The 15,222-nt window shown below is 41.0% G+C and overlaps 1 protein-coding gene across 1 annotated transcript; it reads left to right on the top strand.

Moving 5' to 3' along the window:
- Positions 1–179: 179 nt before the first annotated feature.
- Positions 180–8,718, top strand: C24H5orf15 (chromosome 24 C5orf15 homolog). The gene is made up of 3 exons (XM_075056860.1): positions 180–338; positions 3,353–3,978; positions 5,738–8,718. Exons 1-3 carry the CDS (start codon positions 239–241, stop codon positions 5,867–5,869), a joined length of 858 nt encoding a protein of 285 aa, XP_074912961.1. The 5' UTR covers positions 180–238; the 3' UTR covers positions 5,870–8,718.
- The last annotated feature ends 6,504 nt before the right edge of the window (positions 8,719–15,222 follow it).

Genomic DNA, 15,222 nt, shown 5'->3' with positions numbered 1-15,222 from the left:
CACGCTCCCACCTCACCGCTCCCCGCCCGCCCAGTCCGCTCCCTCAGGCACCGGCAGCCCCCAGAGCTCCCGGGCCCCTGGGCGCAGCCGCGGGCGGCCCCGTGCCCCGCCGCGCTCCCCTCAGCCCCTGCGCGGCGCCCTCCCGCCTTCCCGCCCAGGCGCATGCGCGGCCGCTTCCCCGGCGGCGCCCGGGGGGGGGGCGGCGCCATCGCCACGTCGGTGGAGGGTGCCCGGGAAGATGGCGGCCGCCGGCGAGAGGGGCGTCCCGGCGGGCCGCGCTCTCTGCCTCTTGCTGCTCTGCGGGTGGGCCCTGGCGATCCGCGGCGAGGACGAGTCCGGTGAGCACGGCGGAGGACGGGACGGGTCCCGGTGGGTGGCTGTGGGCGCTTGCGCGGCCGCCCCGCCGGTCTTACACCGGACTCGTCTTCAGCGCTTTTTGGGCCTAAAGGTCTCCGGGGCCGCCGGCGGGGGCCGTCTGCCGCCCTCGCACGCCGGTAGGCCGCCCTGCCCGCGGGGGCGGGCTGCCGGTGAGGCGAGACTGGGGGTGGCCGGGCCCGGGAACCGGCCTCGGCCCCGGGAACCGGCCTCGGTCGGGTTTTCTCTTCGTTTTCTGAGAGAGTGAGCGCTGGGGGAGAACGTGGGCCTGTCAAGTGCTGCAGCCTCGGTGGGTGTTGACCTTGTTTTATTGCTACGAAGATCGGTTTAGCTGACTGCTTCGCTCATCCGACTTGTTCCAGTTATTCTAGTTAGGTGCCTGTTTTTAGCGCCCCCCCCCCCCCCCGAAAATAAGTTGATGTTATTCTGCAGGTTGACTCCTAAGTTATGTCCGTTTTCTTTCTACCACTTGCCTTCAGCCTACAAACCAACTGCAAGCAAATGCTAATAAGAAATACATATTTCAAGTGCAGTGAATTCCTCTTTGTTTTAGATGCACTGTTGGTTGGGCAGTGAAGAGAAAAGGAATTATTGAAGGAAATGAAGGGGGCTGTTTTGAGCTGGCAGTTCTTTTCTTGCTTGTCAGTCAGTATATCCAAACCAGCTCTACTTGTGGTGCCCCTCACCGGGTCTGGTAATGAAGGAAAAGGTTCAGGATGTGGGACAGAAACTTGTAGGAAACCAAGGGTTTTTAACTTCAAAATCATGGAACAACGTGCTTTCTAAAAGGTCAGTTTTCCTGGAAGTGAATTTTGACCCCGTCAGATGTTTTTATGTACAGTGTTTACTAAGAGGACTGTGTTGCTAGTTCTGTCACCATGATTGGACATTAATATCTATTTCTCAAGCTGAGGCATTTCTGGGGTCCAGGCACTGTGTCTAGTATCACCTGACAGTGTTGTGTAACTGTAAACAGTGCAACCACCGTTTATAATGCCAGATAGTTTTGGGTAGATGTCATAAATAATTGTGGTGTAGTTGCTGAACTTGCCACTCCTATTAAAACAAAAAATAACTTCTTTTAGGAATAATAGGAAATTATTCTTTCTCAGTCTGAAGCTGCAGCATTAGCTGGTGGGAGTCCCTTGTGTTTAAGCATATATCCTTCTAAAACTTTCATGCTAAAATGAGTTTAAGAATATTTTGAAGTGTAAGGATACATGCAGTGTAGTTCTGTAGGAAAAACATGCTTGTTTATCTTTCAAACAATTTAGCTGTACTTTTTGTCTGTTTGGTGAGGGTAGCGGTAAGGTCTACCTGCCTCACTCATAACATGCCAACTAGCTATAAATATGAAACTGTCTTGCAGCTGCCTTTCATCATATTTATCTCCATGTATGTAATTAGCTGGCTTGACTCCTGAGAGGAGATAGGAATTCCCTAAACTTGTCCTGTACAAGAACTGAACAAGTTAATGTTGATACGATAATTCAGACTAGTAGTTTCTTCAGCAACAGTGTGTTAAATGTAAAGTAGTTGGCTTTGAACTTCAGCAGAGAGGCACCATAATGTCTAGTTCATGTGGGATTAGTTGAGTCTTCTCTGTTTTACAGTTAAAGAGTAATTCATACTGGGAAAGTGTACCACGTAAACAAGAAGTCTGTGTAACTGATCCTCTGTAAATACACATTTCATGAATAACATGATTCAGTGTCCCCTGTATAATATTTTACTTAGGAGTAATTTGACACAAGCAGTTGGTTGAATGCTCATTTCTAGAACCTGTAACTTTCCAGTGAACCAGGGAGGTCCTTGGGAGTGCTTAATGAAAGTATTGTTACTTTTTTAAAATAAAAAAACTAAAAAGTAATTTGGCATGCCAAAATACAAGGCAAGTATTGTTCCACTATTTAAATTATGATGTGTACAGAAAGTCTAAAATGTGTTCTTCATTTTTAAGGTGCCTCCTGATTTGAATCTGGAAGTGACATGCTGTAAACATTAGGAGTTTGCTCTTTTCTATTTTTTTTTTAGGGTTAAAAACCCATTGGCTGTTTATGAACTCCCTCTGCATCTTTTTTTACCTTCCATTGGATTGAGAAAAGGGATGATGGGCCCTGCATGTGGTTTTAATGCTCAGCTTGTTTTTTATGTAGTTCTGCAAAGCCATCCTAGCATTGGAGAGATTATGAATTTGCCTAAGGGTGCACTGTTACGTGGTGCTGTTGCTGGCTTACTTCATTATAATAATTTGCTGCTGACAAAAGGCTTTCTTGCAGGAGCATATGCAGTCAGATTGTCTGTCCTTCAGCTTTGTTTTTTAAGCTGTGGTTCGCTAGTTTCATTTGAGTTAACATAAGGTTGGAAATCTTTTTCTGTGTCTGCAAATCTAATAAAAATAAGTGCCTGGGAAGAGATGCTAGGACCTTGTGTCCTGACTGAAGGAGGTATCGCAGCACGTTCTCTCTTTTTTTTTTGGTAAAATATGCAGTGGTGAAAGATTAAGAACTTTTAACTGCAGGATAAGCTTTACTGAGAACTTCTTCCTCTGTAGACCTCAGCAAATTATGTGGGAGAAAGAGTTTGATGATGGGGAAAATACTAATCCTATATGATTCTACAAGACATCATAAATCCACAGAGGGAGGGAGGACATGTCTCTGAAGTTCTAAGTCTGGAAAATACGCATACTAAATTTTTCAGGGACACTTTGGCATGCTAATCTGGAGAGCATGTGTTTCCAGGCTTTAATTCCTGTCCCACTCAAGACTTCTCTTTTGAAGTTGCCAAAGTACAGGAGTGCGTATTTCTGCATATGAATTCTAAAAAGTCTGCAGAGTGAAATATGCCCTGTTCATCATATGATTTCTTGTCTATAAAGTAAATGCCTTGCAATAATTTTCCTTTACAGCTGAAGTTTCACAAGAGAAGTTAGTGCCTTGTGCTTAACCTTGACTGTTTCTCATCCTTTTCTCAGATTCTGTGAAAGTGGAGATGCTTCAGAAGAATATTTCTTCTAAAAGTGAGAATGAAACGCTAAGTAGATCCCAAAATTTGACAGACAGCTTGCAGAGTATAACCCCGACAAAAAAAGAGGCAAGCCCAATAAAAAAAGAGGCGTTCCCAACAACAGCTAAAATCAATTCGGTGACTGCAGTAAAACCATCTACAGCAAAAGGTGATTCTCCGCCATATGTTCTCTCTCGTGCGGTGACTGCTAGTCCAGTATCTCAAATGGATGTTGATGCTTCTGAAGATACTAAAATTGAGGAAGAGGATCTTCTAACAGATTTGAAAGACACACTAAATAGTTCACCACCCATCATAAAAGAAACTATGGAATCAGATGGAGGAGATGACTATGGTCCTTATGAAGTGACATCGAATTCCAGATACAACCCAGACCTCCTAGAGATACCAGAAGATGATGACTCTGACACCATTAGTAATTACAACGAGGAGATCAAGACACTTGATGAGAAGATAAAAGATGTTTCTGTCACGGGGTTGGAAGAAGAAGAAGACAGCCATTTCTTTTTTCATCTGGTTGTAGTTGCCTTCTTAGTAGCTGTTGTATATGTCACCTATCACAATAAGAGGAAGGTAGGTGTGCTGTGAAAGGTTGAGAGAAACAGCTTTAGTATTTAAAATGAAGTTGCATTGCTTTGCACACTTTTTTAATAAGAGAAACTTAGCTTTTTGGAGAATGAAATCTTTGACCGCTTGTCTTGCTGTGATGCTAATATGCAGATCATTACTGTCATTTTTGTCTGCACAATGAAAATGAACTTGAGTCAAACATTTTAGATTAGAAAATCAGTTAATTGATAACATCAGTAATCAATCAGTTCAGTAATGGGCAGTGGCAATGTACAGCATGAGTTCTATAAATGAGACCTGAGCCAAATTGAGTGAAGGTGATTCATTAACTAATTTTGTTTCTCTACAGGGTTATAAACAGCAAATTAAGGAAGGTTTAATCCCAAATGGTGTGGGAATGTTCTTGTTATAACTTACAGTCCTTGTAATAAGTATTCACTTTAAGGTGGCCTTTGTATCATAGATATTCTGAGGGCTTAACTGCAAACTTTTAGGAAATGTTTAACACTCTTTCTGGTTTTACACAGAGAAGCTCAAGCTTTCAGATAACTATTTCTTCAGTGCAAACTAATTCTCTGCATCTCAAAAGTAACCTGATGAGTGTTATTTCAAAAATATTGCTAGCATAGAAAATTAACACCAGCCCAGCCAGACCCAGTACAGATGCATGCACAAATTTGCAATTAAATCATAGGTTAGTTTTTGGATATGAGGAAAATCTAGTGTTTATCCTTGTAGAGAACACTGATTTGGTCAGCTTGGGGGACTCTGAAAAGAGCGCAGCTAAAAAAAACCCAAAAGTTCTGCATTACAGTGCAACGGCATATCTGGAATGCGGTTTGCCAAATCTTTATAGGGGAAAATGTTGAAGACTCTTACATTTGAAAATTTAACTTTTGAGGGAAGTTCAAATAAGTGATAAAAAAATGCGTTGTCTTTGCTACATAGGTGAAGTAATGCTGGTAGTGTCATTTGAAAAGCTAGCTGTTGATACTACTTTTTAGCACTTAGAAATAATTTTGGGAACAGAAAATACAGTAGTACTTTTAAGTACATAGGTAGTGGCATGTATTTGTGTGAGACAACAGTCAAGTTGGTTTAGGTTCTCCTTTTTCTTTCCCTGTGCCCCCTTACACCATCCCATTTCCCCTTTTGCCAGTATAGTTGCCCTGTCTGGTACAGTGGATTCTTAGAGGATGTCAGTAAGAAGCAAGGCGAAATAGGGTGAAGATAATAGACATTTAAAAATCTGATTACTTGAGTGCTTTGATTTATCATATAGCTTCTTTAACTGCTCTGCTGATATTGCTGAAGGAGGCACTGAGCTGCAGTGCCGAAACATTTTATCAAATGACACCATTGCTGCTTCTGTTGCCTTTGTTTCAGCACCAGTAATACAATTATTTTTAACAAGGGTGAAATGCCAGAATAGGTAAGATGAATAAATGAACAAATGTCACCATCTGGGGATAGTTTAATAGCCTGTATATGCTATGTGATGCTATGCACATATCTTTACTAGAAGAGTTATGTGTTGAATGCCGTGTTTTTGCCAAACAGCAACTGAGTTGTGCCAGTAAGGGACTTGATGGCAAGGACAGTATGGAAATGGCTGACTACTAGTGTAGTGTTTTATAGCAACAGTAATGCTATTGCCAGGATCAAGGGGTAGAACTGTGATATCAATAGAACTGTTAAGTTGTCTATCAAAACCAAAATGTCTCTCCATAGCATTACTTAAGTTGGCTGCTTTTTCTTTCAGATCTTCTTATTGGTCCAGAGCCGAAGATGGAGGGATGGCCTGTGTTCTAGGACAGTGGAATATCATCGTTTAGATCAAAATGTTAATGAAGCGATGCCTTCCCTGAAAATAACTAATGACTATGTATTTTGAAAGCACTGTGATTTGCGTTTGTTGAACTTATCACTCTTTGCCTGCCTAGTCATGTAATGATATTCAGGTATTTGAAATACGCTGCTTGTACTGAAATGAGATGTATTCTCTTTGACCTGGATGTTTTTGAGATTAAATCTCATGGAAGATCAAGGGCATGATACATCTGTTTGCTACTTTGGTCAGGTTTTATATCAACTATAAAGATACAGAGTTTAATAATTAGTGCTCTTTCCATTCATTAAGCATCATCCCTTCTGTCTGGAGCAGTCTTAATAGTGGTAATACAAAAAATAAGCATAAAATATTTTAGGTCTAATAAATTAATGACTTTGGCATCACTAAATCAAATTAACGATCTCTTTGCTAATCACTTTTATGGCTCATAAATCCCACTATATTGCAAACTTAAAATATAATTACTTTTTTCTATGCTTAAATCCTAATGCTGCAAATCTTTCATCTTGTTTTTTTTTTTTTTTTTGTTCTGTTTTCTTGTTGCATAATTTGATCCTATTTTAGGCAGAATAGCTAACATGGCAACTTCATAATTTCCGTATGGGTTCATGCAGTAAGTGATTTAAAAATAATTACATATAGCCCATTTTATTTCAGAAGTTATATACCATATATTTCCTTAAAATGTTCAAGATCTTTGTGAAGGTATGCAGCTTCTTGACTGTCCTTTTTTTTCTCTAATGGTATTTATGACTATTTCATTATCTTTGTAATTACTGAATGGAAAATAAGCCTTGTTGAATAATCTTACTGAAATATAGATACTTGAGAGGCTTTCAATACATCAAAGCTTTCTGTTGAATTTTAAGACAGTTGGGAAACAGTTATGTGGTTTATTATACTATAAATGGGAGAGGCCTGAAAATGTAAGAATAATTTATTTTGTTGTTATTCTGACCCAGGTAACAGGCAGATGAAAGTAATGGCGTGTGGGGCTGCCAGTCTGTGGACAGTGCATTCTAATTTTTGACAAACGTTTATGCGTTAGTGTAAATCAAGTTACTGGTACAGTAGTTTTTTGGTTTTTTTTGTTTTTTTTTTTTACCTTGTCTTTTGTACTTCCATTATTTATGTTCTCATGAGTTGTAAAATATAAAATCTTAGTTTTCTGTACATTCTGTTTATGATTTAGTTTTCAAACTGATAAATATGTAAATAACGGTGGATCAGAACCCCATAATTAATGACTTGGTATTCAGGTAGTTACGTAACATTTTGAAAAAATCAACTTTACAGCTGTTGGCATGAGGAGTCTGAAGGCATGATACTATCTTATGAATGAAGTGCTAAAAGTTCTAAATCCTACTGTTAAATGCATTCTTTTCATAACCACAAGAAGTAAAGCACAAACAAAATATCCCAAAACTCTTTTCTTGCAGTAATTTTTATCATATTTGGACTTGTATCACTTAATATTTTGAATAAGGTTTTTAAAATAAATGACAATAATAAGCTTGTGTTTTTTCTTAACTTTCACTGCTTTTATACAGTACCTTACGATAAAGAGCTTCCTTACGCTTGGGATTGGACAACCAGTTCAAAACCATCTCTTCTATTACTGATTAAATTCACTCTGTGTAGGGGTTGCATGGAGTTTTGTTTTATGCATCTGTTAAATAGTATGTAGGGTAGATAGCAAGGCTTAAATGAAAACTTTTAAGCTGTAGGAATTAATAAATTCTTTAAGAAGTAGTTTTTTACTTCAGTTGTATAATTAGTAATTCTTGTGGAAGATACTTGAAACTCTCATCTGAATGTACCCACATTAAAGCATAACATTGCTGTGGTCAAGATCCAAAGCGAAAGGTTACTTTGCAGAGCTCCTTTAGGGTGTTTAAATGTTGGAATTGGAGAGAAGGATGCTAATGTTTTTGCACCCAAGAAGTTGAGTAGCTTTCTCCTTAAATAACATTCATAAGGTGTAGCAATTTTGACAGGAGAGAATAGTATGTTCGCACTTTGCGGAACACTTGTGTTTTCCTTTTAGCTCGGTACCCCAGGCCTTACACGGGACACTGTATGAGATACTGAAGTGCCTGACTGCACAGAAGTACAGTGATACCCACATGAAAAGTTTCATTTCAAATGTCATTTTCTCTTAAACACATCCAGTGAATTAGGCCATCAAGGCAAATTCTACATTTTCAGCCACCTGACTGACTATAATAGCTTGAATACTGTTTAAAATAATGTAGGAAATTAACATTGACCTAAATTAGTAGAAATAAGGCAAATTTTGTTGATTTCTGGCATTCATAGATGTGTTACCTTATTTCATCTTGAATGTCTTCCAAAGCCCTTGAAGCATAGTTCAACTGGCAGAGTCAAACCAATCTAAATGTTTTTCTTCCAGGCTTTCTGAACAAATAACAATGTCCTCTTTAAGACTATATGTTAATATATTGGTGGAAAAATCTTGCGTTTCCTTGCCCTTTCCCTCAAATTGTTTGTCCTTGTGAAAAGACTGTAGGCAGAGAAATTTATTAACTTTCCAGCTTTTGAGCTGTTCCTTCCAACAAACCAACTCTTTTAAAACCCAATAACTTTTGCTGGAGGAGGAATGCACACAGTTAGTAGCAAGATTGATTTTTGAGAGATTTTTAGGGAGAACTGTCAAAGGCCTAACATCAGCTCAGTTACTAAACCTGCTGCTTTGCAGTTTGTTTTGCAGTCATCCCATTTTAAAATGCTCCTATGTTTAGCTGTGTTGTGGCAATACTTGTCCCACAGATTTAGTATTTGTTAGGTGCACCTAAGAGTATTTAGGCCTAATGGACTGCAACTTGCTTTGGCTGTACTGCAAATGCTAATAAATTCTCTTCTGAAATGTCCATTTAGCTGTCTTTTCTGAACATGCTCTTGCATGAGGTTACCTTAGAGGAGAAAATCATATCTCAAGTGTTTTGCTCTTGATAGTCGTATCAGTACTGAAATCTTTTGAGTTAGGTATCTGATACTTGAGGTCATGAAATCATGGCTCGCATGTGTGTCTTCTCTGGCAGAGTGCAGCTTTGCCTCATTCTGAGTACTTCAAGCACTTAAGACGAGCAGTTATTCTTAGCTTTTGTGCACAGCTTCTTTCTCACAACTAAGAAAAATTTCTTTTAAATATTTATACAAATATTTTTTTGAATAAGGCTCTTTACTAATGGTACTAAGAGCAGCTTGTTCAAATGTTTTTAAATTTATAGGGAATTAATATGGATTTGAAATCCTTGAAGTTCTTTGAACAGTGGGTTTCATTTGGGGAATTGTCTAAACGGATTCACTTCTAGGATGGTAAGGTATTTTAAGTACTTGGGGTGAATCTTGTTCCATGAGGTTGACAGTGATTGTAGCAAGCTGCCCCAAGACATAGGTTTGGTCATACCAAAGCAGAAAGTTTGTGGATGCATCTAAGCAAATTAATTTAGATAATGATGTTTGTGGAATATCACTGTTAAAACCTGTTCACTGCTGATCTGCTCCAGCATTCAGCTAATAATGCCAGCATAACATAGAGGCTGCAGTACCAATTAACACTGGTTATTTGTGTCCTGAAAAGGTGAATGCTAAATAATCAGCCTCTTAGCAAAGGCATCTTGCCATCCAGTCCCTGCAACATGGCATATGCTTGCTCACCTTCACTTTTAGCAAGATAATACTGGAAATAAAGTTAGAAAATAGTGAACTGTCACCTCCACCGTGGCCAACCTCTGTGCAGAATTGCTTCTCCTGCGTCCTTGTGTGTCACTCTGTCATCTTGGTACTGTAAAAAAAGGGACTGCACCCTTGTACAGACAAAAGTTTTGAAATGTGCACAGTGATGTTGATACTTCATTTTTTCAAGGATATTTTTTCATTCGCAGTAGCCCTTGGATTGTTGCCTGAACAAGGGAAGTGCCTTGCTGAATTGACTTAGGTAGTTGATAACGCTGTTTCCTAATAGTACGGATAAAGAGGGAAAGGTTTCTCATGATCCAGTTTTATAAGGGCTCCAGCAGCACCAGGAGAGTGGGGCATATGTCATCCGTTGTGCAATAAAAGAGCCATTTGCTGATGAGGTGATCAGGATTGAACTACTGTTTTTTAATTTCTTTAATTGAATTTGCTTGTGGAAAATTAAGAGCAGGCAATCAAAAATTCATAAGGTGCTGAGATAAAATAGAGGAAAAAGTAAGCGGATTTATGTCAGATCTTACCAACAAGAAATGTCTTGATGAATTTCTTTGCTGAAGAAAGGAAACTTTCTCACATTACCGTGAATTATGACTTCCATCAATATTCTGATAAAAGGAATAAAATATTCCTGAAGAGCTTTCTGATCAAACTTCTCAAGATGAGAGTTGAAGCTCTATTTATGTAGGTTCTTGTTAGTGGTTGAGTTTTATGAAATGAGGAAAGAAATAATGAATAGGATAGTTTAAACAAATGATACATTCCACTTTTACTATCCAGGAAATCAGGTATTTTAAAATATTTATGGTTTAATTTTCATTTAGCACCAGTGTGTATTATTCAGCTAAGTCAACTGTCCTTGGCTGCTGCTCAGTTGCATACAGGGTGAATAGGGAAAGGTTTATCTGAGCAAGGTGGTTTGAGTTATGGGAAATTAATTTGCAATGTGAAGATGAAAAAATGTGACCGCTCTTAAATTTACATGCTACAACAATAATAGAAAGGGAAAAGGGATATTTCTGTGGCTCTAACACAGACCACTGTTAATATTAGAAGAAGGGGGATGCTCTTAGAGCTGTAACTCAGGCATGGGAAATCTTTGTTTAATATCCAAATAGGGAGCAGCACAGCTGCAAGCCAAGGTGGACAAAACATCGGTCAGGGCTTTTCCAAGCCATGGTCAGTTTAGGAAACCTGCGATGAGCCACAGTGGGCGAGATCTTATTAGCTTTTATTGTCGGTGAAAAGCTGGCATGCTGAGCACAGAGAAATCTGGCTGTCAGCTGGTACTCGCTTGGGCCTCGTTTTTCTGCCTAAATCTCGAGGCAGCGATGCTGCCCAGGGGTGGGGTGAAGAGGGTGGTGTGATCTGGCAGCTATCCTTGCTCTCGAAGGGAAGGAGCAGGTTCTCCCGGGCAGAGCTCTTCTGCCTGAGCTGCCATCAAGAAGGAGAAGGTTGCGGGTCTGGCCGGCAGTGGGGTTGCATTACTGAGAGTGCTTGACATCCCGAGAGGAGGCTCTTGCTTCCCCTGGCCATGCCACGCTCCCCTGCTCTAGAAGGTAAGCAGGTTCCTAACCTGGTAAAACAATTTCTCTTTTAATCTTTCTTCTTCCTGGCTTGATTTTCAGTCATTTTGGGGCACTGAGCTGGTTTACCATGCAGCCAGACCAGCGCCAGAGCTGGCTCAAGGCAAGCGATGGGAGCCTTTAGAACAGAGATGGGCATGTTCCCCATTTGGTAGCATAAACTGTTAATTTGGTTTCTCGTAAAGCTGTTACTAAGCTCTCTCATAAAACCAAGCCCAAACAAGAGCATTTTACATTGTAGAGTCCTGGTGAGTGACTGGTTGCTGCAATCTCAGCATCATGTTTTTTGTTGCGGAGAGGCCAGACTGGCCTGAGGATTTAAGGTTTCTTTTGGTTTGGGTTGTTTTTTGTGGTTGTTTTCTTGGAGGGAAATCCCTGAGCGGACTCACTGGGTGGTGCTGCCCGGTTGCAGGGATGGTGGGTGCGTGGTCCCCTAATGCCACAGCACCTGCTTGGCCGTGCGGCTTCCCTCTTCCGTCCCAAATCCAAACCGAAGCTGCGTTTTGTGCTCCTACAAGGCTGAGTAGCTTTATGGGAGTGCTAAATCCTCATGTAAGGCTGATAGAGCAGTAATCTTCAAGGCCGTATATCCCAGCCACCTCAAAGCAGCAGAACTAATAACATCATTCTTACACCTTTTCTTTTACAATCAAGTGTCCTTTAAAGAGGAGTCCCTATACTGGTTTTTGTTAAACTTTTCTGATACAGAGCATATGAACGTCCTCACTGTAATGAAAAATGGTTAATATCAGAACTTCTCAGCTTCACTGTTTCCAATATATCTAATTAGAAAGGGAAGAATGACATATTTTCTGTAATTGGTCCTTAAATCATTATCAAAATAATTTAGCAGCCTCCTTAAACTTATTTTTAATTACAAGATACATTGCCTTGTTAAGTTATTAACACTGGAAATCACTAATCATGGGAATTTCCTATCTTTATTAAAATGAAAATACAAAGGTTCTGTTACCCTTATTGAGGTGCACTCATTGAGGTTTTATTAAAGATTAAGTGAAACCAGATTTAATCACTTTATACTGTTCTGTAAACAATGTTGAAATGGATGTGATTAAGCTATTTAAGGAAGCTGGTGGGGTTAAGAACTGAAGTTCAGGTTCACAGGTGTACCAGGGATGCTGAAATATTTCAAATTCAGATTACATGAATTAGGAGACACTTGCATTTGTTGATCACAGAGCTGATACTCATTATCAGCTAGCTCTGCAAGGCAGTGGAATTATGTTGTTAGCACCTTACTGCCTTTCATCTTCCAGTGTCACAGGGTGACTTGTGATGACTGATGGAAATCCTTTTTGTCCCTGCATTCATTTACTTTTTGTCACAGGTGAAAATGGTTATGCTCTCTGCATAACTGTTGCCCCTCTGCAAGTGGGGGACAGTGAAAAAAACTTTCAAAAGTACCTACAAGGCATAGTTTTTGCATTACAACAAGCTGCAATGACTCACCTTAGGATGTATCTTTTAAGGTTAACTCATGCTTATCCTTAACAGTTCTGTTAAGTTTCCAAATTAAATTGTAACAGGATGACTGTTCTTGAGCTGCAGTCACTGGGGCAAGAAGCAGCTGATTATCCTTTATAAAAGTGCAAAGTGTTTTCAACATCTAAAAATTATCCTTTCAGTATTAGCTGACAAATTTGACCAGTTAATCTAGAATATGTTTTAATTTCTAATGCATGTTGACTGTGAATCCCAACAGCTGGAATGCCAGATGTTCAGAAAAGGAGAATTATATTCCATGTTGTTTGGGGAGGGAAAGGAGGTGGAAGTAACTGGTGTAACGGCATCATGCAGAAATTAAGCCACGATCTTCCAAGGAGTGAGGTCACATTTTCAGTATCATTTATGGGAAGGATTCTCTGCATTTGAATAGCTGCTCCCTAGAGAAGAAATACTGTCCTTGATCCTATCCAAGTACAGAGGGTTTGGGCTGGATTGTACAACAAAATGACAAAAAGGCTGTGTGACATGTTATCTTAGCAGTATTGGGGCAGTTTGAGAGGCAACCTTCTTTTGGGCTCTTTTGTTATTAAGTTTAGCTTAATATAAAATGTGCAGCTTTATATAGAAGTGGCTGCAGTGCCCTCACACATAGCAGTTTGGTGACTCTGGAGAGGTGGTAGCATCTTAAGTCCTTTTCTGTGGCCATGTGGTTTGTGATAAGGTTTAGATGGTAGCTAGCTTTGCCCAAAAAGCTCTCTGCTGGTTCAGGAACCGCTGTCAGCTAACGGGCTGTGCAGATGTGTCCATCTGGGATCTCCTTTCCTACTGGGAACCAAATGAAGATGGTCCTTCTGGAGAGTAGTAAGATGTAAATATTTGAGAGTCCCAATATCACCCTGGCTCTGAATAAGTGGTGGAAAGCCCTGGAGCAGCTATGTATACTTTATATACTGTACGCTCCAACTGTTTGTGGCTGAAGCGTGTGGGACAGGCTTTTCTGCACCGTGTCACAGCTGAAGGCACAATCTTCTTGAATGTGACATGAGCGGAGTCCAGCCTTGCTCCTTTTGTCAGCTCCATACCTGATTTCTCACTCTGAAGGTCCAGAAATTGCAAGAAGTTGAATGCACTTGCCCGATTCTCCCTCTTCCTACCGTCGTGGGCCGGTGTGACAGGTTTAGGGGAGTTTTGCTGACTCAGGAGGTTTCGTGCCCATCCAGGTCGGAGGGTCCCAGGAGCCCGAGCCCTGCGTGGGGAGGCGAAGGTGGGAAATGTGAGTTCACCTTTAGTGACCTGTGGATGCACGCGTTAACAGGCTGAGCCTCGGAAACAAGGTCGGTCCTTCCACCTCGTCCTTGGTCTGCACGGGACTGATTTGCAGAAGGCGCTTATTTTTAAAAGCAAGCCAGGACAAAGAGCTGGGTGGTTTCTTTAGCTCCTCCACCCCAGAAAAGCCCTACACTCATCCCTTCTCATTTTGGCGTGAATATTACGGGTATCACAGTACAAATGAGATGTGTTCTGCTGCTGGGTGGCCGGTGGCTGTGAGAACCAGAGGATCCTGCTGTCATCCATAGCACTTGCCCGGAGCACTGCCTGGGCCTCTGCTGGTGGGTGAGCAGCTAAAGCGTTAAATGAAAGTTGTATTACAGAAAGAATTCAGTGGTGAGGCAGATGAAGGTATTTTAACTGGCAAGCAAGCTTACCTTGCTGGCACTGTGAAACCGTCATTACTGAGGACAACTTTTCTCTAAGTAATACCCAGAAGAAAAATAATCATCAGTTTAGATATTAAAATAATTTTCTTTTTCCCTGCTTTTCCTGATGCTGCCTCGCTTTTGGAGAAGCAGCCAGCAGGGGGGAGTATGACTGCACCATGCAACGCAGCCTTCCAGCCAGCAAAAAGCTGGAGAAGTGCAAAATAAGTTGAGAAATGAGCGTTGGGATCCCTTCAGCCAAAAGCTGACACGGTGAGACGGACGGCGTGATCCCATGAAGCACACGCCTTCGCTTTCAGCTGCTTGTCTGGGGGCGAGGAGGGGTAGGGCTCTACTGCATCGTGCAATTGAGTGTCTGCTCCCGCAGGCTCTGGTCGCACCTGTGGGTGCTGGTTCCGCACCAGTCGGGTGGTGGGATGAGGCTGGAGGGGCTCTGGGACCCCCGTCTGCTCAGCGAGGCAAGCACTGGTATTTAGGACAAGGTGAATTGGGGTGCTGGCCCATAGTGGGTCCTCCACTGTTCCTGCGCTGAGGCGACGGAAATGCTGAGGGGTGTTTACCTACTCTTTTTTAATGTAATTAAAAAAACCCAACCCTCAAGAAATGGAGTTTTTTTCATTTGAGTATGTTGTTCTTAAAGTGCATCCCCAGAGCTGTATTTTTTTTTTCTCCTGAAAAATGTGGGTCTCTAGCATCATGAGCCCTTATTATTACAGCTCGGATGGATTAATATATATGATTATAAGAATAAAAATAGTCTTTTGTAGGGCTCACCAAAATAACCTCCAACTTTGAAATCACAGAGATCTTCTCTAACCCTGAGGAAAAGAAATCTGCTTCCTCAACCCAGCGTACATTTCTACTATATTGTGCAAGAGGAAAACATGGGAAAACAAAGACACCAGTA

The sequence above is a fragment of the Buteo buteo genome, chromosome 24 (genome assembly GCF_964188355.1).
Source record: "Buteo buteo chromosome 24, bButBut1.hap1.1, whole genome shotgun sequence".
NCBI classification, from domain to species: Eukaryota; Metazoa; Chordata; class Aves; order Accipitriformes; family Accipitridae; genus Buteo; species Buteo buteo.
The sequence above is the reverse complement of the archived record's forward strand: the minus strand, read 5'-3'. Positions and strand labels throughout refer to the sequence as shown.